The sequence below is a fragment of the Anguilla anguilla genome, chromosome 1 (genome assembly GCF_013347855.1).
Source record: "Anguilla anguilla isolate fAngAng1 chromosome 1, fAngAng1.pri, whole genome shotgun sequence".
Classification (NCBI taxonomy): Eukaryota; Metazoa; Chordata; class Actinopteri; order Anguilliformes; family Anguillidae; genus Anguilla; species Anguilla anguilla.
The window spans coordinates 19336716-19357738 of NC_049201.1; the positions used below are offsets into that span (position 1 = coordinate 19336716).

Genomic DNA, 21023 nt, shown 5'->3' on the forward strand with positions numbered 1-21023 from the left:
GCACTCCTGTCCAGGCTCGATTCTTCCCGTAGCCTACACACTCACGCAAGGCAGACACCCTTTAAAACATAACTTAGTATTAATACAGCATACAATGTAGTGCACGGCCGTCCACCTATGCTTTGATTTAGAGTATCTCCTATAGTTTTAACATTTTAACAGGCATGAATGGGTTACGGGGAAATAATGTGACGTGCACACCGGTCGAACACCGCTGTGATTTTTAAGAAATCGACCTGCTGCTTTATTATAAAATAAAAACTCGATTACTAATACACCTGTAACCAGAACAGTTACTTTAGTTTTGCCGTCTGTCAGTACAGTAGGCGACAGTAGCCTACATGAATTAGGAGACCGACTTGGCGCGAATTGCTGGAAATCAGCATGAAATTAGTTTGTTATTTCGCTCGCGATTAGAACACGCTATTAACATTTGGTCCGAAAAACATCAGGAAACAACAGTAATAAGTCCAGGCCTACTGTACGTTGAAACAGTCACTTACGTATTCATATGGACTAAAATACTTCAAAGATAACTCAATTAGCCAATACATGTAAAACAGTTACTTGTGTCCATTATATTAAGCGAAGTACAATATATTTACAGCCAGAAAGCACATCAGTGATCATAAAAGTTTTTTTAAAATTAATGATTAACGTTATTCTACATACCCGTGGCTCCGAAGCAGCATTGATACTGGACGTTGTGGCACCCGCAGAAGATGGCGACTTTGTTCGTACATCATGAACGTCATTTCCCTTCGGTTTCGTCTATGTTTTGCTCTTTGCTTTGTTCCTTCGTTTCGATTAGCGTTCAGTCATTTCAGTATGTGCTGCATACACACTTTAAGGATACCTAATATAGTCATGTTGACAATGCGTGGAATAAAAGAAAAAGATGTAAATGTTGAGAACACGTCGCTAGCAAACCGTTATTAGCTATTTGCCAAGTTACGAATTACTACTGCAGAGTGGGTTAGAGTTGGCTAATTTATCAAACTTGACAGTGTTTGTGCCGGACTACCTCCGTTATGTAACATTAAACATTTCGAGAAAATTCGTTACCTAACATTTTGAAGTGCTTCCTTGTGGTGTGTGACAGTTGGCATGTTCGTATTAATAATTTAGCAAGCAATTGGGGTGAATGTGGAACTCAAAGCAATCCGGTAAGCAAACCAAGGACAAATGTGCTCACACTGGATAGGTCGTAACGTTAACCCACTGGTATTCTACCTGGCTAATGTATTATGGGTCTAATAGGTGTAAAAGAGCTAGCCAAGATTGCGATTAATTTGAGCTTCACTTCCAAAAGCGACACGTATGCAGTGAGTTCTTTAAACAGCAAGCGAGTTAACATTAATTTAATGTTTTTCTAAAATTATCAATTAGGCTACCTTTAACGTTAGCCAGCTACCATGGCTAGGGTATACAATGATGCTATTTTAGGAGTATTTGCTCCTGAAAATTGATGTGTGCTAACTAGAAAAATAACTTAGGATCACATCTAGGCTACTTATTGGGATGCATTAGTGTGCTCCTTGGAAAAAAATGTTAACGCAGTGCAATACACTTGACTAGATTGTAGCTCATTTAAACCCCCAATCAAAGTAGCGTCCTCCTTCTACCAAAAAGCCACAACCAGAAATTCGAGTTTGTTGTAGAAAATGCTATAACAAACTAAAACAGGAAAAATACACGTCTACAATTTCAAACTCAGCAAAATTAGTATACGTCAAAATACACGTTTTTCAAGTTCACCCAATTTAGGTAAAAGCCAACAATCCAGTTGACAGTTCGCTTCCCTTGTCGGTATTGGAAATTAGGCGACTGCTTTCATGATAGCCTATAGGGACCTGTGATAACTGTCACTAGCAAAATCACCTACCGACTTTCTGCACCTATGCAGTCTTTTACACGCGTAATTTTTACCACAGATTTTCACACGGCTGGTGGGAGGTGGAGTCTCAGCCGTATGTAACGCACTTAAAAATCGTGGGACGACTCCGCTTCCAGCAGTACTTTTCTATGATATTCTGCAGCGTTTTCCTTTTGAATTATGTAACTCGGCAACAAACATAAATTCGGAATACCAAATGCTATGCGGTTATGTTCCTGAGCTTGGCCAAAATGTCTTGTTTAAAATCTGTCATCAATTCAACATTTGGAATGTGTGACATTTACGATGAAAACTGTGAGACATTTGAGACTCACAATATGATGTGGGTAAGAAATGTCAGTGCTCTACATCTGTCACTTTACCAGATGGTCAGCTAAGGATGACACAATACAGATCAATCAAGTAATATGTCTCAATAATATGCAAGGCATAATTCAGCTCCTACTCAATTTAATACAAAAGGAAATGAAACATAACTCCATAATTCTTGCTTTAAACAAACCCTTAACATTATTGTGTCCTATAGGGAATTATTATTGCTTTGTGATGGGTTTATGCCATCTTTATATAGCCTAGGCTACATGGAAGCATTCACATAAACAGTGTCCAACAAATCATGCAACACTCCAGGCATAATGGATATGAAATTAAAAGACAAATAATTATCAGCTAGTTAGAATACAAATGCTATACCTTGAACTCACATTGTATGAATCATTATATTATAGAATGCTCCTTTCAGCTAAAATATGTTAAATTTACAGAGAAAATCATGTGAGGGTGAGACAGCAAGCAAATGTATGAGTCTAATGAGTAAATGCATGAGGCTAATGCATGAGAGTCGACAGGTATGCACATTTACATTTCAGGAATTTAGAAGATGCTCTTATCCTGAGTGACTTTTGAATTTTACATACTAGCTATTTATACACGCTGGAAATATACTGATGCAATTCAGGTTAAGTACTTTGCTCAAGGGTACAACAGCTGCGTGGGTAAAAACAAAATTAACACAGCAACAGAGGGATTTTTTGTCAACTGAAGTGTATCCAGTCAGTTATGAATGTCTTTAGATAAGTATCTTTATTGGGCTGGATTTTATTTTAGGGTTAAGATATACACATTTTTAACCAGTAACCAAAGGCACAACGGCAGTCTTACCTGGGAATCAAACTGGCAGCATTTCAGTTACAAGCCCAGTTCCCTAACCATTAAACTACACTGCCACCCCATGTACATATGGCTTTAGTACCAGTTAATAGTTCTTTCTATTTTGCATAGTTCTTTGGTAGCTACTGTTTGTTGTATAAGAACAAATATTAAAACATATGTAACAGGTATTTCACATAGAAGGATACAGGATGGTTTGAACAGGCTATACACAGATGCATACAAACGTTTTCATATTTTGTAGTCAGACTGAGAAGATAAGAAAGGTTTGCAAATATCACACATGAAATATCCATAAACATTTTAAACTTGTCATATGTGATCGATTAAACCCTTACTGAGACTGCATGGGTAAAAACAAAATTAACACAGCGACAGAGGGTTTTTTTGTCAACTGAAGTGTATCCAGTCAGTTATGAATATCTCTTGATAAGTATCTTTATTGGGCTGGATTTTATTTTATGGTTAAAAGACACATATTTTTAACCAGTAACCAAAGGCACAACGGCAGTCTTACCTGGGAATCAAACTGGCAGCATTTCAGTTACAAGCCCAGTTCCCTAACCATTAAACTACACTGCCACCCCATGTACATATGGCTTTAGTACCAGTTAATAGTTCTTTCTATTTTGCATAGTTCTTTGGTAGCTACTGTTTGTTGTATAAGAACAAATATTAAAACATATGTAACAGGTATTTCACATAGAAGGAAACAGGATGCTTCCAGTGAACTGGCTATACAAAGATGCATAAAACGTTTTCATATTTTGTAGTCAGAATGAGAATATAAGAAAGGTTGGCAAATATTACACATATGAAATACCCATATACATTTTTAACTTGTCGTATGTGATTGAGATCCTTACAGAGTTTGCGTGAGTAAAAACAAAATGAACACCCAGCAACAGAGGGATTATTTGTCAACTGCGTATCCAGTCAGTTTCGAATATCTCTAGATAATTATTTTTATAGGACTGGATTTTATTTTAGGGTTAAAATACACACATTTTTAACCACAAACCAATCATGTAATGCTCAAGTAAAACTCCATCTTTTTTCTTAATGCATCATAAATGCAATAGGAGGAAAACAACATTGGTGGAGTACACAAAAAGTAGAAACTTTTACAGAACTTGCTATCTTGAGTCCTTTGCAGTAACATTAAATAAGTCCTAGTCTGCCAGCTGCACCAGCAAAACAATTTCATGCAAACTGCTGATAGAAACATGCTTTGTATGCAACATTCATTGTGCAGATTTGTCTGGGTATACTTTATCAAACAAGAAACTATACCATATTTTAAATGAACTTTGTTGAGTTGCACAGTTATAATATCTGTTAATGGAAATGTGTACAACATATGAACATTTGAACTCTGCACTCTGTACCCACAAAATGTTTTTCAGATTTTAAAACGCAAAGAGAAATGTCAAAATTAAAGGAAGGAATCTGGATCTGATGTCTCTCCCCACCTGAAATTCTAATACCACAAAGCACCAAGAATAAAGATCAATAACAGATGTGACAAAGGAAGATACTACAGGTCTGAGATTGTTTAAGATAAAAAGCAAATGTGTGCACAAACGCCTGAATCCAATGTAATGATCAAAAACAGGATGTACACTGGAAACAAAAAATGTTTCTGTGGGTTCACAATGTGCTCTCTCCTTCTATAAACCTCCTTGATTATATTTCATATGCAACATTTTTGGACTGAAGCACAGTTATTCACCCCACAGGACTAACAAACTCTGAACCAGTGTAGATTTTATTTAAGATGATATGCCTGAAAATGTCAGGGATGTGCTTTTGTCTAGAGCCACTGGGCCAAAAGGGCACGCAGGCAAAATAAAAAATACATTATTGGCAGCACTGAGGGAAATTTTATTGCTTTGGTTGTTTTGATCTTTTATTTGGAAAGTGTCTTCATGATGATCATCATCATCATCCTCATCATCATCAGTATTATTAGGAATATTATTAGTAGCAGTAGTATGTACATACTATATTTTCACACTGTATAAAAATAACCCTCTGCTGTCAAAAAAGTTATGATGAGTTTTAGTACTTCAATGACCAAACGTAATATGCCCATTCTGAGGAACAAAAATGCAAAGATGGTTTTATTAAGGCGTTGGGTTAGCAGTTGGATGAATCCGCAGTTGCATTCAATTTGCAAGACAAACTTGAAATGTTTTTTTAGATTATTTCTTTGGCTGCAGAATCTAGGGATGCACATTTATTTGTTCCTCTAAATATCTAGATGAACAGTAAAGTGTGTAGCCCAAAGACAGACCTGGGTTGCATCTTATTTATTGTAGATACAATATTGCGCTGAGAGTGTAACTACTCTGAAAAGTCTTACTGGAGTCAGTCTGGTCTTTCAGGGACACTGGAGGCCAAGAAATCCCATTATAAAGGTTATTAAAATGTAATAAAATGAAGAAAAAAAGTGTTGGCTACCGTAGCCATTTATTGGCAGCCATATAACAAATCGTATCCCTAAACCAGAATTTTGCAGTCCTCCCTCAAACGTGGAAGACTGTCGGTTGAAGCTAGACGAAGCAATAGTTGGCGCATTTATTTTATTTTTACAACATACCTGGTTCCCAAAAACTCCAATTGAACAGGCTGTAGAGACCTCTTCTGAGCCGAACCATACCGAGGCGATCCGGGATGGCATTCCAAGGATAAAAACTTGGGCGAATGAGCAGATGAACTGTCCGAACATTGTCACTGCAAATAGTTCGGGTCTGACGCTAGCTACTTTCGTCCAAGTGCCCAAACAATTAAAACCGGTGGCCACAAGCGCAATGATCCGGAGACCCTTTTTATCCAAAAGCCAGGTGACGGGAAATATAAAGGGGATGTATGTCAGCATGTAGATCATTGACATCCAGTCTATGGCGAAGGAATCCACATTGTAAAACTTCATAAAAATATTGTTGATAATTCCGTACTGTATCCACTGAAATGCATTGCACAATGAATATGAGCTGAACATAAATACTATCACCCATCTCCTTTTATATAAGCGCGTTGTTGGTTCACTTGAAACGTTCTTTAGTTCAGTCTGTACAGGGGCATTGTCGCCTTGTTTGTTACTTTTCTCAAGGTTCGAAATATTTTTATCGTAATTCATTTCACATCCAACAGCACTGGAGTTTTCGCTCATAGTTGATCTTGTAGAAGTGTTCCTTCAAATGCGATAGGTAACAGTACAAACGCGAGGATATAGCCTACTTGGAAGACAATCAAAATTTACTTTAGACCAAATATATTATAGGCCAATATCAAAAGGTTTCTTCAAAAATTATAACTTTGATTTCGTCACAAACCTGGCTACAACTGGTAAGAAAATTTCATATATAGCGCAGTCTGGAAGTCCTAACTTGTCTAGAAAACTCTTTAAGGCGTTTATTTCACAACTATTAACGGGTAACTGAATGGTAAATCCTTTCTCTTTTGGTAACTAATGGTAAACGAGCTATTGCCTATTATGTCTTAGCAAGCTTAAAAGTTATCAATTAGCTGCAGAGGAAAAAAGTGACCAGCTGACTTGACGACTTTGGTAAATAATGAATATGGTCATAAATGTATAGGCATGTAGCCAGTTTTTTTCGCAATATTAGCTGATAAACGGAAGCTACGCAAGTATTATGCTCAAGTAAAATTAGCCTTAGCTAGCAAACGAACAATTAAAATACATTTATTACGCTTAGTACACACAAGCCCTAGCCCTACATAAACTACCTTATCCTGTCGCAACCAATATTGCAGCCGTTGTGTGTCTAGTGTAGATGTCCTTATGTCTCAAAATTCCGTTATCTTCCATTACCTCCTGCATGCCCGTCCCCCATTTAAACGCCGGGTTCCCGCAACCACGTGGTCCGAAAATATCAACCATCCTGTGAAGTTTAACCAATCGATCGTCAAAGGCTTGCAGTTGTGGAACATGCTTAGCGGAGCTTTACAACTGAGCCTATTTTTTACAGTCTCTGAACTGAACATTGCATTGAACTACAATGCCGTTCAATTAAAACTCTAAGCTTCTACAACTGTAAATTTCCATCCTATTGTGCTCATTTCCCATTTGGGTATATAGTTGCATATTGAAATGAACTCGACGATCTCATGGTGCCAATCAATTTGAAATGAGCGATAACTCCAAAAATCTATATTGTCAGAGAGGATTAAGCTATTCTACAAAGTGTTATATGTTGGAGGTATGAAAAGCAAATATTGCGCATTTGCGATTGTAAATTTTTGGGATGTAGGCCAGCCTATCTAATATATGCTACGTCTATTTTGTTTCTACTATTTTATTGATACTGGTTATAAGTGTTTTGTTTTTGTTTTTTTCTCGTGGGAGTTAAGTCCTACCTCACCAAAAAGTGTTTGCCTGAAAATCAATATGAATGCAATACGAATTGGAAATCAAGCTTATGTTTTATACTCCTGCATATTTAGGTAAAATTCCAGATAGTACATACAAACAGCTCTCAGAGATAAAATCGTTTTTCTACTCTAACAATTTAACAATTTGGCACTCATTTAAGACAAACTTGTGACCTACTGTTTATTCATAATCATCTGATCAGGATTAGGAGTGGGTCAGTGGTTTACATATAAATGTGTCAAATGTCGGCTGCTTTACTGTGGGAGCGAGGGATTAGATCCATAATTAAAATATCAACCACTAGATGGCGCAGTAAAAACAAAGCACTGGTTTAATTTTTTATTACAAAATTACAGTTAAAATTATAGTAAAACAGAAACTATAAAACAGAAGTTTGATACATCACAATATATAAAGCATAAACACGATGGGCGGAAATGTCAAAGCTTCTAAGACCTGTCACCCTAGCAATTGACATACATTCATTTTCCGAGAATACCTTCAAACAGACACTCTTACTGGTGGGGAAACAGCGCCCCTATTGTACTGCGTGCTAATGTTTTATACACAGATGACTGAATTACTCATTTTTAAATTAACGTAGAAGCAAAAGATGTTTTGGTCGTGATCTCGACATAATAAAAGGCAACCATTACTAGTGCGTCACACAGTATTCGGATATACATCCTGTGTGTGACGGACTGACGATGTTGCCACCGATAGATGAACGCCTTCAATCTTACTTTGACCTGGGACTGACTCAAAAATCGTGTTACGTTAACAGTAGCCTAGACATCTTTGATGTTTACATTGACAAGGAACTGATTCAGGAAGAAAGCAGGGACTGAATTTCAGGTAGACACTTTGAAGTATTATTAATATGAATATCATGACGAGATAATATAATCAGAAGAAAACGTATATTATGTCGAGAATACCAAATAAAAATGGCCGTGAAAATCAAGAGAAAACGTCGAGAGTCCTAACATCGAGATAACCGGGGACGTAAACAAAAAAAAAAATATGGCATGACCTCTATTGCATGACTTCACTTATTCCGTCACTATCCCGTAGCAATAATTTAATGAAATGGCATTCAAATGTATACATATTCCTAGTTATTCTGTTCGCAGACAGATGGACAGATAGCCTATATATACAGTAACGGACAATCAATTCCACATCATCTCGACTCCATTGTCGAAGCAACTTATCTAATGGTAAACCAAAAAAAAAACCATAATAATAAAAACAGTACATACATTTTTTTTTTTTCAAGATTATTTTCTTTTAATTAGACATTCAAGATATAATACAGTCATCTCTGCTGTGGTGATATGAAATAAATGGCTGACCTTTCCTTACAAAAAAAATCACATGTGAATTTAACATTTTCACATATAATTGACTTTTTCACATGTGAATGAAAATTTCCACATGTGAAAAGGAAAAAGATCACACGAAGTCACGTGAAATTTGCATCTTCATATGTGAATTATCTATATTCACATTTTCCCGCGTGACTGACTCAAATGTGAACTACAATTTTCACATGTGAAAACAAAACTTGTGGCTTGAAATAAATAGCATATGTCACCTTTTTCCACTCTCACCTTATCAGTGAGCTTTATTTTTATAGTTCACATGTGCACTAGTTGGGTGTTCACATGGGATTTTATAATAATGGTTGTATCTGGTTTATATCTGAATGAACCAGTTCCAGTTACAAGAGTTTCTATAAGAATGTTTAAATCACCAGTATGTTTTACAGCCACTCATTATTACCCTCTATCTCCTGAGATACCGTCAGACAGGGTAAATCTGAAATAAATACTGCTTTTTAAAAAGGACACTTCAGTCTTTCCTGGCCAGAAAAATGACACTAAGTAGCATATTAGACTACAAGTTATCGCATGAAGAAACTTCAATCAAGCATCACAGCCATTGTTCTTCAAAAGATATCCTTGAGAAGAAGACATGAGATGGCTCACTGTAGAAGAACACAATTTTCTATGGAGGGCTTGGGAAGGCAACTCAGTTACTGCATAAATAAATTCAGATGAATAATGGATTTAAAAACTAATTATAAAATTTTAAATAGGTGTTTCCAATAACTACTTGTGTGCCAGGTAATCAGTAGGTTTGCACTGCTCATATAATTTTAAACAGATCTGTCACTATTCAACAGATCTGTTTAAAATTTCGATCAATTTTCAGGAAAGAGAGCTGCAGTTCATTGGGCTGAAGATGACCCACTGCCTGACTTGTACTTCACAGATGTGTCAATAACAGACAGGTAATCTCATGTCAATGGATCCTGTTAATTTGTCAATTACTGAGCATAGTTCTTTCAACCCAAATACCTATGGGATATGGTATAAAGAATACAGTGTAAACTGCTTGCAAATTAAATCGCAGGATTTGAACTGGTGTATTTGTATTTGAGTACCCATAACAATTTTCAAAATTTCCTACTAAATTATACAAACTACATTCTCACTCGGCAATTTAATTTTAAAACATTCAAAACATTTTCAGTTGATTTGTACTAAAATCTTGAGGTATTTAGGACATTATAATATTTACTATAAAACATTCTTTTATGATGAATGCAATCATGAAGGATGTCTTTGTTCCAACTGCACCAAACAGAATAAATGTTCAAATGAATATCCACAAAACACTTCTCCACCATTAACACTGTAAATGTTGTGAGTTATCACTCTTAAAGAATAAGTAAACTAATTTCATCGACTCAACTGGAAGTATAACGGAAAGGCAAGACAAGTCAAGATATTTAGAAAATATTCATCAAATCTATCACTCTTGAAATAAATAATACATTTTAAAATAAAACAAATCAACACATAGGTCAAAAGGAACCTAGACCTACAGTTCTAGGAAATCTAATATTTAAGATTTTGTTTCTAAATAAGAAACACGTTTACAGTAAAACAATTGCTGTCCTGTGCCACCAATTGATCCATTTGCCAAAAACTGAAATGGTCACGCATAAAAGACACATTCAAAAGGACACTTTTACCCATTTTATCCCATCAGCCAGCTGTGCTGAGTTGATGTTTACCATCTTTACCAACCAAAGGACATTGGCAATGGTTGTGTTTGTCAGTTTGTCTAACATTATGGATTGTCATTCCCTTTAAAACTATTTTGATCTCCAGCTCCACTTGGCACCGATGAAATCTGAGAGTAATCAACAATGGCTGTTTACTTCTGTTAAACATGTACACATGTGAGACCGTTTCCCCCTGTAATGAAAACCCATGTGCCCCTTATAAGGAGATTGTCCACCTTCACCGCACTCTTTGTTGGAAGCAGCTCCCCCGGTGGTCAGTGCTGGTAGCGTGAGGCCATGTGTGGTTGGTGGAAGGCCCCATGATGTGGAGAGTAGAGGATGTCAGAGGACTGTGGACCCATCATAGAACACAGAGGCTCGTGACTGCTCAGAACGGATGACAAGTATTTGGCCTCCTCCGTCAGCTGCTTCACCTCTTTCCTCAAGGCAGCATTTTCTTTTTCAAGGTTCTCACTCTCCTGAAATGAGAGAGCAGTGGCTATCAATTGGGATTATACAGACTGGTTATGCTATACTACAAACAAACTATCCCAATGTAAGGTGATGGGAGAGGTTCGGACATTTACAGCCTTATATCTCTGCCCTTCTGACATATGGTTTTCTACAAGTAATTGTTCAGCAATTCTGAAAACCGCTTTTGTACCATAAGTGAAAATTCAGGCCCTTTCTCTACACTTTGTATAGTCATTTAGTGTTTCCTGGCCAGAGTACTTCAAACTGGGCCACTGTCTGCCAAATTTCATGTTACAAATTTCAGAGAATGACAGTGGAGGTTGTTGTGCTAGAAGTGTGGGTTAAACAGATAAAGGTTCCATTTAGCTCTGCTGATGGGACTGACACAGAATGGAGAGGAGGTACCACACTGTGAACTTACTGTAAACAAGACCCAGGGTAAGCCCCACCTACGTCACTCACCCAACCAGCACTTCAGCACACACGCCTTACCAGAAATGATGGCCTCACACTCGTATCTGCCCACCACCAGATTAAAGCTTATTTTCATTGAAGAAAAAATAATCTGCAAACCGACCGGCTCTAACAGGAAACATGTCACAGGGAGGGAAAATTGAGTTTCCTGTTTATCATGTGTGGTGATGAAACTGAAACCACAGAATACACTGAGCACTGAGACCCCGGCTGTCCCACCCAAGCTCTACTGTTCAGTGTTTCATTTATTTAATATTTTCTCTGGTATATATTTTCTCTCTCATTCCCTTGATGTCTCATCTTTGGCTTTATAAAAATGAAGCTCCATAATTATGTGAACCAATTCTAAAAATGGTCCTGAAAGAATGGAAGATGAAATGTGTCAAGCCCCCAACTGTCTGGCAACTGTGAACCAAAAACCACAACATTTCAACAGAAAAACCTTTCTTGCGATACTTGGATGGTGACTGAACATTTTTATCTAGAAATGACAAATGTTAGGTTTCAAATATTGACTTTAAACAACTGTCAAACTACTGATTAATATACGTTTCATATATTTAGACAATATTGATACAAAAAGGCTGATATTTTACATGCATGCATTTTCACGGAGGATAAATTTAACAAGCAATGTTATTCACATCTAAAAATCTGAAATCAGAAGCAAAGGGGAAATGAAAAATGTAATGAAACCTATCTCATCTCACATTATCTGTGCAGCCAGTAGATCCAGAGAGCATAAATTACCACAGTTATGTGGAAACTCAGTTGTACAGCGGTATTTCCCCACTTACTTCTGGACAGCACTATACAGAAACCAAAGGCACAAGTCAGATAAGATCATTCCAGCCTCGCTCTCCCCTGCAAGACTAGAGTTTGCATTTAATTTCTGAACGTTTTTAGCAGAATTATATTCCTCTTGTATCACTCAGATTTCCTGTCTGGGTCTTCGTATGTAGGTTATGAACAGGGAAGGCACAGTACGACCGTTCGATGTAATTCTCTCTTCAGTTCCTGCTAAGGGTGTGTGTACTTAGATGGTCCCACTCCCTGAGAGTAACCACCGAGAAGTGAAAGTGCTTCATTGAAGGCCCATTTTATCAATAGCCTTGTTAGTAGTATGTTCATTGGAGCCATGTCCGGAAATGGTTATTCTATATGAATAAGTAAAGTGAAAGCAAGTGACTAAAAACCTTACACCTAAACCTCGTCAATGAACAGATCCTGCGGCTTGACAGGAAGTACGTGCATACTTTAGATTTGTGTATTTGCATTCTCCTGCCAGCATACAACTGCTGCATATTGGACGGTTGAAATTAATATGGTAATACACTCACACAAAACCTCTGAGAAGCAAAATTTTTAGAAAAAAATTCTTCCAAAAGACTGGCCAACAAATAACATTCTCCCAACATCTCTGTCACATTTCAGCTACATTTGCATTGATAATTCGTGCCCCAACTGGGGACACACTCTAGTTTTTTGCAGTACCTTAGTTAAACTACAGTAGATGATGTCTGAGAAACATTGATTTAGCCTGTAATTTCACAGTGCCCATCAGCGCACCACTCCAGATCTCAGAAGGGACTGTCGCCCACGCATTGTTAATTGATGCAAAAGTCTGCTGTAAACACCAAGAAGGCCTTCTTCATGTGTACATCACAACAGAAGCCATCAGTATGACACAGCACCATATGGCACCTTACATTCCCAATATAACATCTATCTGCTCACACACCATCTATGCACCATGTAGTCACCATTGGTTTATTATTTAGCCGGATACAGGTGAATTTAAGGTGAGTATTATTATTTTAGCTGACTGTTGGATATAAGCAAGAAGTCCTTTCTCTGGCTCCTGACATGCAATCATCTTACATGCCTCACAATTCCATTCCAGATTTGACCTGCAGTGTCACTGAAACCAAGTCAGTCAAAACACTGAAACCATCTTGCTGCTTCAATGTGACCAGATTGTGACAATTTACCAATGTCTTATTTAGTAGTTAGATGCTGGTAATTCCTAAACTTCCCTTTTCCATCAAATCATGATTTTATTGTAAACTGGTGGATCAAGAAGCTACTTCTCCATGTTAATTTAGCTCAGTTTCTGAAAAGTAGAAATGGCATCATCTCAGCGTCCAGCAGTATCAACATGTGTATTTTCTGCCACCAAACAGCAAGTGGACAGGGTACCCTGCTCACCAAGTGCAAGCTGTCAGCCTTCTGTGTCTGCCTCATCCGGCTCTTCTGGGCAGCAATACGATTCTTTTCCCTCCTCATCACCTTCTTCACATCATCCGAAGAGTCCTTGGGGAAGGAGGGGGGGTGATTGATGAGATTTGCAACATATCATAACAAGACCTTAGGCATACATATGAAAATTCTATTTGTGTTTATAATACATTAACTGGCTGAACCAACTGAAACACTGCCAAGGACCATTTAACCCTTAAACCAAAGAAAATAGAAAATCGCCCCATAGACAAATGCTGCACACGCTGCAAGTTAAACAGGGAAATTGATTTTGTCCTCAAATAGGACTTCAGAAAGAGGAAGCAAACAAGGAACTGGAGGAGCTGATTCTTAGAAAGAGAATACTGCACATTATCTTTTACAACTGTGGCTAACAACCATTTCTAAAGCTGAATGACAGAGAAGGCAACTAATCTATCAGATAAGCAAAGGACTTCATGAGAATAGCAATAAAGGTCAGGCCTTGAAGTTTCTGGAAAGAAGCCTCCCACAAACTTTCATCAAACTTTCAACAAAAGTTAAATTAATAGGATGATATCCATGAGCAAAATGATTAGGTTTTAAAGTCACCTAGCTTTTTAGGCATGATGTAACCAAACATCCCCACTGTGTAAGAAGGTCTAGGAGAGACTGCATGATTACCACTAACTGTGAAACTAGACTACATAGAGGCGATACAAAGGCACAAGTTTGAGAGGTGTGCTGTTTTGCACAGCAGGTGTTTGAATGGTGAGCCTATGTGAGTTGCACAACTGCCACACAGGCTGACCAAGGCTTTCAGCAGTGATGGAGATCTGTCAGTTTTGCCGGTGCCAGTGCCTTGGCGCTTCCTCAGAACACACCCAGTTTCACCTTTAGGGTGTCACGGTTTCAGTGGTATCAAAATGATTCTGCAGTGTCAACTCCTTTTTTCAACTTTGGCATCACTCACGCAAAGAGACAACATCCATTTATCTATTTACGTAAAATATATATCTGTATATTACCCATATGAAGTAACAATTTCATGGTATGTCCATCTTAATGGACTGCATTTTGTCTGAGTGTAAGACCTGCCCCAGTGATCAAAGTAAAAACCAGGACAAGGCACAATGACCCATGTGCAATGGCTGCTTTCAAAAGACGATAAATATCATTTTGCCTATATATATAATTCTTAGATGAACTATTGGTTCAATGTTCAACTCTATCGGAAACACCATTTGTCTCCTCATTTGAATCAACAAAGAAATAATGTCCTAAAAATGACCATATTTCGACTTTCATGGTTTTGACCCAGCGAGCACTACACAGAAAGTTGCCTAGCCATGCTCCATATTTATGTGCGCATCACTCAATTGCCTTCCAAACCCATGACTGAAGTGTATGTCTTTGTATTTTAGATAAAACTGAGACCATCTCTCTTTAGCTTTTGATCTAGTTCCCTGCATAGATGTAGGTGCTCACCAAGGACCTGTTCTGAACTGCAAGGGATCCATTATCTTCAATAATTCCATTCAGAGGAAGCCAGAAAACACCATCCTGAAGTGTTTATCGTGGTGAGCTATCTATGTACGATCTGCCAGCACTCCAGAAAACTCCAGTGAGGCCCCTCTCCAGCCATCTGAACGAGCTTGACAGTGAACATGTGCAGACGCTGAATGAAAGAGCAAAGACGGTCGGACGTCTTACCTGCCTGCTGTTTGGAGATGGAGACCTCGTGAAACTTGTGTCGTTACTGTCAGAGCCCTGAGCCATAGCCAAGCGCGTCACCAGAACCCGTCACCAGCCTCCACTTCTTTCTGCGTGCGTGCGTGTGTGTGCTGAGCTGAACTTGGTTTTCTGCTTAATGAGTAAGGCTCTTCTCTCACTCTCTACTCTCTCGCTCTCGCTCGCCTGCTCTCTCGTTCTCGCTCTCTCTCTCTCTCTCACTCTCTCTCTCTCTCTGTCTGTTGTATATGCCGCGTCTGATGTGGTTTCTGGTAAAAACAGAGCAAGTGACACTGGACTGGAAGTCACATGTGTGGAAACTTTTCTCTCAAACATACAGGAATGTAGTTGCCTGAAACCCCACAAAAAAGCCCACTTTTTCAGTAAGGTAGACAATATGTAGAATTTTGCAGGCTATGTATACATAAAGGCTGCAAATTTATTTGAACCACCACTCAGCGATATTTGTGATATGACCATGTTAAATTTAGCCTTTCAGCTGAGGACACTGCTTTTTCACAGATACTATTCTAGTCCTGACCGCCATTGTAAATGAATCTGTCAGACTAAATGTTCCTTCTTTTAATCTTTTTATGCATGGTGAAAGACAAAACCTAACCCCTGTGCCAAGCACACATGCAAAAACACACCCGATGCTTCAAAATAAACACTTCTTTACGCATCCCACCGTTTGGCCATCTTCAGACATACTGTACCTTAAGCTCTGGAAAGAGCTAAATATACAAATAAAAGAGTCTTATCGCTACACGTCTGTGGATGACATGCTGCCACTTCCTCAGGCCTCGGTGGGTGCTGTCATGTCAGGCATGGCGACACCTGCTTGTGACAGGGGTTGCCCAGATGTGCGGGGGAGGGGGGACCCAAGGGGCTCTCCACCATCCACAGAATTTCCGCGCACCCTCCCTACAGCGCGCAGTCCCATTACACTTGACAGACCACCGAGCCACACGTCGTGTTAACCTCGAGAGACAGAACACGTCCCCTGTCCTACAACATATCAACGATTGCTTGACGAAGATCTCAGCTCAATGGGTCACAGGCTATGAAAATCAAAAGAAAATGCCTGAATCACTTGATTGGTATAGCCAATGTTGTAAATATGTATTTAGGCAAATTAAAAGGCACTATACTGTATCTGAAAATGTGTATACCCAGAGCAGATTCCACAATGCCTATGGTTTCAATATCATGCAACACACAAACAATGCATTACTTTCATAAAAAATAACTGGTGAACTCCAGTTACTCTGTGATATATCAATGTGCTGTTATCTATGTTGTTGTTTGCTAAGAGCACTATAATACAATAAATGAAATGCTCAGGCAATCAAATGGTGTTTACCCCCCACATAAAAAGATTATTAATATTCTTACTGTTGAGGATTGTTTTGGTTGTCTAGATTATTTTACAAGGTGCAGTTGATTCATGTCGTATCAAGGTCTCCTTGTGTGTCCAAAAAAAGGGAGCAAAACAAATTCTGCCTGGCAGTACAGTCCTCCCACACACAAAAATATGTTCAGCTAGCGACTTACCAGGGAGGAATTTTAAAGAGCTTTGAATTCTCCAGAAGGAGGGCAAATATTTCATTTAAGCAGCATTAGACGTTCCGTAATCGGGTGTGCAAAAATTTGAAAGCTGATTAAAAAGCCAGGTTTGATTTTCGATGTACTCAGACATATTGTTCTAAGGAACAATGGCCTGTGATATGATACACGCCATGTATTGTCTAGCCTGCCTAATGCAGATGGATCCAGCATCTCTCATGAGCCTGGATGAAGAATCTCCTTCAACCTTCACTCCTAGGACACTCTGGTGGGAGGCTGTTGCTGAAAAACAAATTTGTTTACGAGAGGATTCTAGCATCAGCAACGTTGCTACATATTACCATTTGTCTTTTCAAAATATAATTGGGACTTTACAAAGGCATAAAAATCTGAAAGGCTCAAAACATCCAGGACAAGTCCCGTTAAAGCCTGAGGTTGCTCAGTCATTTACTGTGAAATGTAGGCTATGAGCGGAATGGGGCTCGTGCAGCGCTGGATTTCGCTGATTCCTGTCACCACACCTACCTAATAAATTCAAAGATTCTAACAGCTCATCACTTGCTCATTTGGCCACCGCACCTCCTTTCAGTTTGGCTTTTGACCTTTTCAGAGTAGCAGGAAGTTCCAAATTCTGTTGACCTCTTCTACTGTCAGTCCCCCCCACACTAACAATAAAAGGTGCAGCAATCTTCTAAAAAAAACCTGAGTGGCTATCAGGTAACACACCTAGTTTTATGTATCAAAAATAAATATTGATTCAGCTCTTGTTTTAGCTCAGACTTGTGAAATATGGATTCATTCATATTTCTGAATAAAAACAATTGAGTCACCATTAAAATGCTTTCGAAAAAATTCTTATTTTCAAGTAATACCAAGTTTTGAGTTAAAGGGGTCCTTTATAGTTTTTTTCTTTTAAATCTATTGTTATTTTACCAAAGATCATATATAATCATTTTGTTCTGAATCTTAAATCAATTACATCCTCTTTAGATGGCATATGCTTCAGCCTTGTGTGCTCTTTCCTCAATACATACGTGCCTTACTTTACTTTTTTATTTGTGAGGAGCCTTTGGGCAAGGGTACAACTGAAGAGTGCAATCTGTCATAGATGAACATCTCTGCCACGAGTATTGCAACTGATGCAGATAGTGTGAGAGCGACATGTGCTTCTGCATCTGTCAACAGCAGACTTCAACACATAAGGGTAAAATGCTGAAGTTCAATCCCAGATGCACATTTATACTCCCACACACACCCACACCCTCCCTGCTCAAGTCAGAATAAAGATACAACAAAACAGCATAAAATAATTGCTGTACAATTAGGAAATCAGTTACATACATTGGTTTGGTTCAGACATGTCATTATTCATTATTCATTCATTCTTTTGTGTGATACAGGCAGTATGACTCCGTGAAACCATATTCCCTTTTGTGAGGGCACCTCTTTGTTCTATCTGGACTAAAAAAAAATTAATTTCTCTAAACTCCCATTCTTCTCATCAATACTCCTCATTAACACTATCTGATTCTAATGAGGAATGTACCCTCAGTCACTTTTGTGCTCTTCCCCAGTGTCACCCAAAATTCCTCTGTAGGCAGCACATTTTGCCATTCAAATTCTGAGGTTTAACCCCTAGGGCCCTGTGACACAGTGGGTCCTGGCTGGTTACATGAGGGAAGGCGTTTGAGTATAAGTCTATGCCAGTTGTGTGAGTGCCAATTATCGGGTCCTGCTCATTTATGACTGGTAACAGAGCTGGATAACACACAGAACAGGCAGCATAACATTTCACGGCTGATCAACCAGGAAATAGCCAACATGTAGACCTTTTTTCTGGAGAATACAAATAAATGTAACAAATGCAGAATTAGCAGGCCTGCACTACACTCCATGACCTGAATTGCACTTATTTTGAACTGATTACACACAGGACAGTACCTCAACTACTATGTGTCTAGTTTTTACCTAGTGCAACAGCTGGACTCTGCCAGTCAATATAAAAATTAAAATGTTGGCCAGACAGGACCTGCATAAAAGCTCCACTAAGCAAAATGAATCACAATAAAACAGTTAAGCTGTGGGCTGGGTAATTCATTATTTCTCTTAACAACTAGAAGATACTACAGCGGGGCTATTCATTTTTTAATTCAAAAGTTACACAGTGAGTGATAAATAACAGTACTAGACCATTGTTCTCTTGTCCTTGTTATTTCAGCTTCATCTGTATGCATAATTCAGATAGAGAGATATGCCTTGTGTGCATTACTGCTATCATCAAACATCTTAATAAGAAGGGTCAGATTAATAAGGGTTTTCAAAATAAAAACTGTGACATTTATCTGAATCCTCTTATCCTTTATGAAGAACCCCACTTTCAAGAGAGGGAAACCACAGGCTGAAAAAAAATTTAATTATTAAGTAGTTAAGAAAATGACACAGTTGTCTGTTGAGCCAGGACATAATGATATCATAATTTTCCTGCAATTACCAGATGATGTAGAAACACACCAGAGATACTTGTGGGCTAACTGCAGCCAAGCTCAGTCAGTTACTAAATATTTATGCCTGGCATTGTTAGGTAGACCAGGCATCCTGTATTCCTTATTAAAGTGGGTTTTCTGACAGTAGTTAACATTTTTGTAAGTTATCACTGCATTATATACATGGTCCTCAAGGTAATCTGGTCACCCTAGGAATTTTCCTCTTTCCCCTAAAATTTCAGACTTTTTTTCACTGCTGATTTACACCAGCTCAAGTAAAAATTCCTTTGTAAGTTTCCTGTTCAGGCTAATTGCTCTTTTAAAATGTGCTTTGATGTCTGTCCCCCATATGTCACTTTGTAAGACTTTTCTTTTATGTATATATCTTTATTTTTCTTTCAGATATAATTTTGGATAAGCATTTAAAATCACATCCACAAAAAATGTTCCGTAATAAAGTTGACTAAATTCATTAAACACAATAAAAGAACTGACAGGACGACCTCAATACCTCCAGTCCTCAAAACCACCGTAGCAATGATAATAACGGCCGCCTCCATCTCGCTGATGTCATCAACTGAACCGTGGAAAATGTAGCCCAGTCGCTACCTCTCTCCTTCTGAAAAATCCCTCACAGACCACTGACATTTTCAAAGCAGAGGAAAGGTGTAGACCTCAAACCTAAACTGCTCAGCACACTTTTTTAAAATGATGGCATAGCTTTCACTCTGTTCATAAATAGGTTAATGGATTTTTTTTAAAAATAACAATAATAATTACGATTCAACAAATTCAACTAGGCCTAAATCAAGTAAAAAGAGCCAAATACGTCACACGCAAGGCGACAACAATACTAAAATAGAATTTTCATCTGCCGTTGCTACGTTCTCAGTTAAGAATGGAGTATCATATCCTATAATATATTAATGTTAACTAAACGATTTAAAAGAGACGGCATAAAAGATATTTAATATAATTAAAATTAGCTCTAAATCTCTCACCAACTTGCTTGATCTAATTTTTCAGTAGTATCTGCAAAGTACGTCATACTACTAAAGTAAAACAAATAATATATTTATGAAAGAATAGGCAAGAAATGTATGAACCTCGATCTTTCCCATTTCCCATTTCCAAAAACGCCAAATCCACAGAACCGTATGTTACTACACAAGGAGGCTACCACTGACCTGTGTAAGAGAAGTACTTACAGTTCTGTGGAGGCTACACAGCGGCCATTACTGTTGACGCGAAGAAGTGCTTCCAGAATTAATTACGTTACAACTTGTTTCCAGTAGGAGGCGTAAGTAACACGAAACGGAGCTCGTTGAAACCTGACAGTTCACGAGTTTCAGGTTATCGTCATTTTGACATCGTGAAGCTAAATGATCTTACTGTTCTTTTTAACTTTGCACAGGCTTTAAGGTTATACTAACCAGTGGGTAATTAATCAGAATAACTATTTATCCCATTATGAATGTGTATGTACCGTTGGTTAGATTAAAATGGAAACAGTGCGGACAGGATAATTTAAAATTG

General features: G+C 38.1%; 2 protein-coding genes across 11 annotated transcripts in view; both read right to left on the reverse strand.

The window, feature by feature from the left end:
• flvcr2a (FLVCR heme transporter 2a) overlaps window positions 1-6911 on the reverse strand; it is a 44429-nt gene extending 37518 nt beyond the window's left edge. For 6 of the 9 annotated variants that reach the window (XR_004764896.1, XR_004764895.1, XM_035414769.1 and 3 more), the window contains exons 1-2: window positions 5670-5753; window positions 673-856 (exon numbers count right to left, since the gene is read on the reverse strand). Coding sequence is in view for 1 of the 9 variants with exons in the window: in XM_035414780.1 (XP_035270671.1) it covers window positions 5670-6242 (573 nt within the window). In the remaining 8 variants the exon portion in view is untranslated. Of the gene's footprint in view, window positions 1-672; window positions 857-1065; window positions 1157-5669 lie in introns of those variants that run through there. The other 3 variants (XM_035414721.1, XM_035414780.1, XM_035414730.1) reach the window with 3 other exon arrangements.
• A 2771-nt stretch (window positions 6912-9682) lies between these two features.
• Window positions 9683-20674, reverse strand: batf (basic leucine zipper transcription factor, ATF-like). Of its 2 annotated transcripts, XM_035414872.1 has the most exons (4): window positions 16834-20674; window positions 15421-16499; window positions 13699-13803; window positions 9683-11021 (listed from the first exon to the last, which is right to left on the reverse strand). In XM_035414872.1, exons 2-4 carry the CDS (start codon window positions 15484-15486, stop codon window positions 10818-10820), a joined length of 375 nt encoding a protein of 124 aa, XP_035270763.1. In that variant the 5' UTR covers window positions 15487-16499; window positions 16834-20674; the 3' UTR covers window positions 9683-10817. The 2 variants fall into 2 exon arrangements, with proteins under 2 accessions (XP_035270763.1, XP_035270754.1); XM_035414863.1 differs by having other exon boundaries at window positions 15421-20674.
• Window positions 20675-21023: the final 349 nt, after the last annotated feature.

Coding starts and splice junctions, on each gene's coding strand:
- batf (XM_035414872.1), bottom strand. CDS start 15,486: ATGGCTCAGGGCTCTGACAGTAACGACACAAGTTTCACGAGGTCTCCA. Junction 13,804..15,420: donor CATCTCCAAACAGCAGGCAG/GTAAGACGTCCG, acceptor TCCTTCCCCAAG/GACTCTTCGGATGATGTGAA. Junction 11,022..13,698: donor AGGCTGACAGCTTGCACTTG/GTGAGCAGGGTA, acceptor CTCTCATTTCAG/GAGAGTGAGAACCTTGAAAA.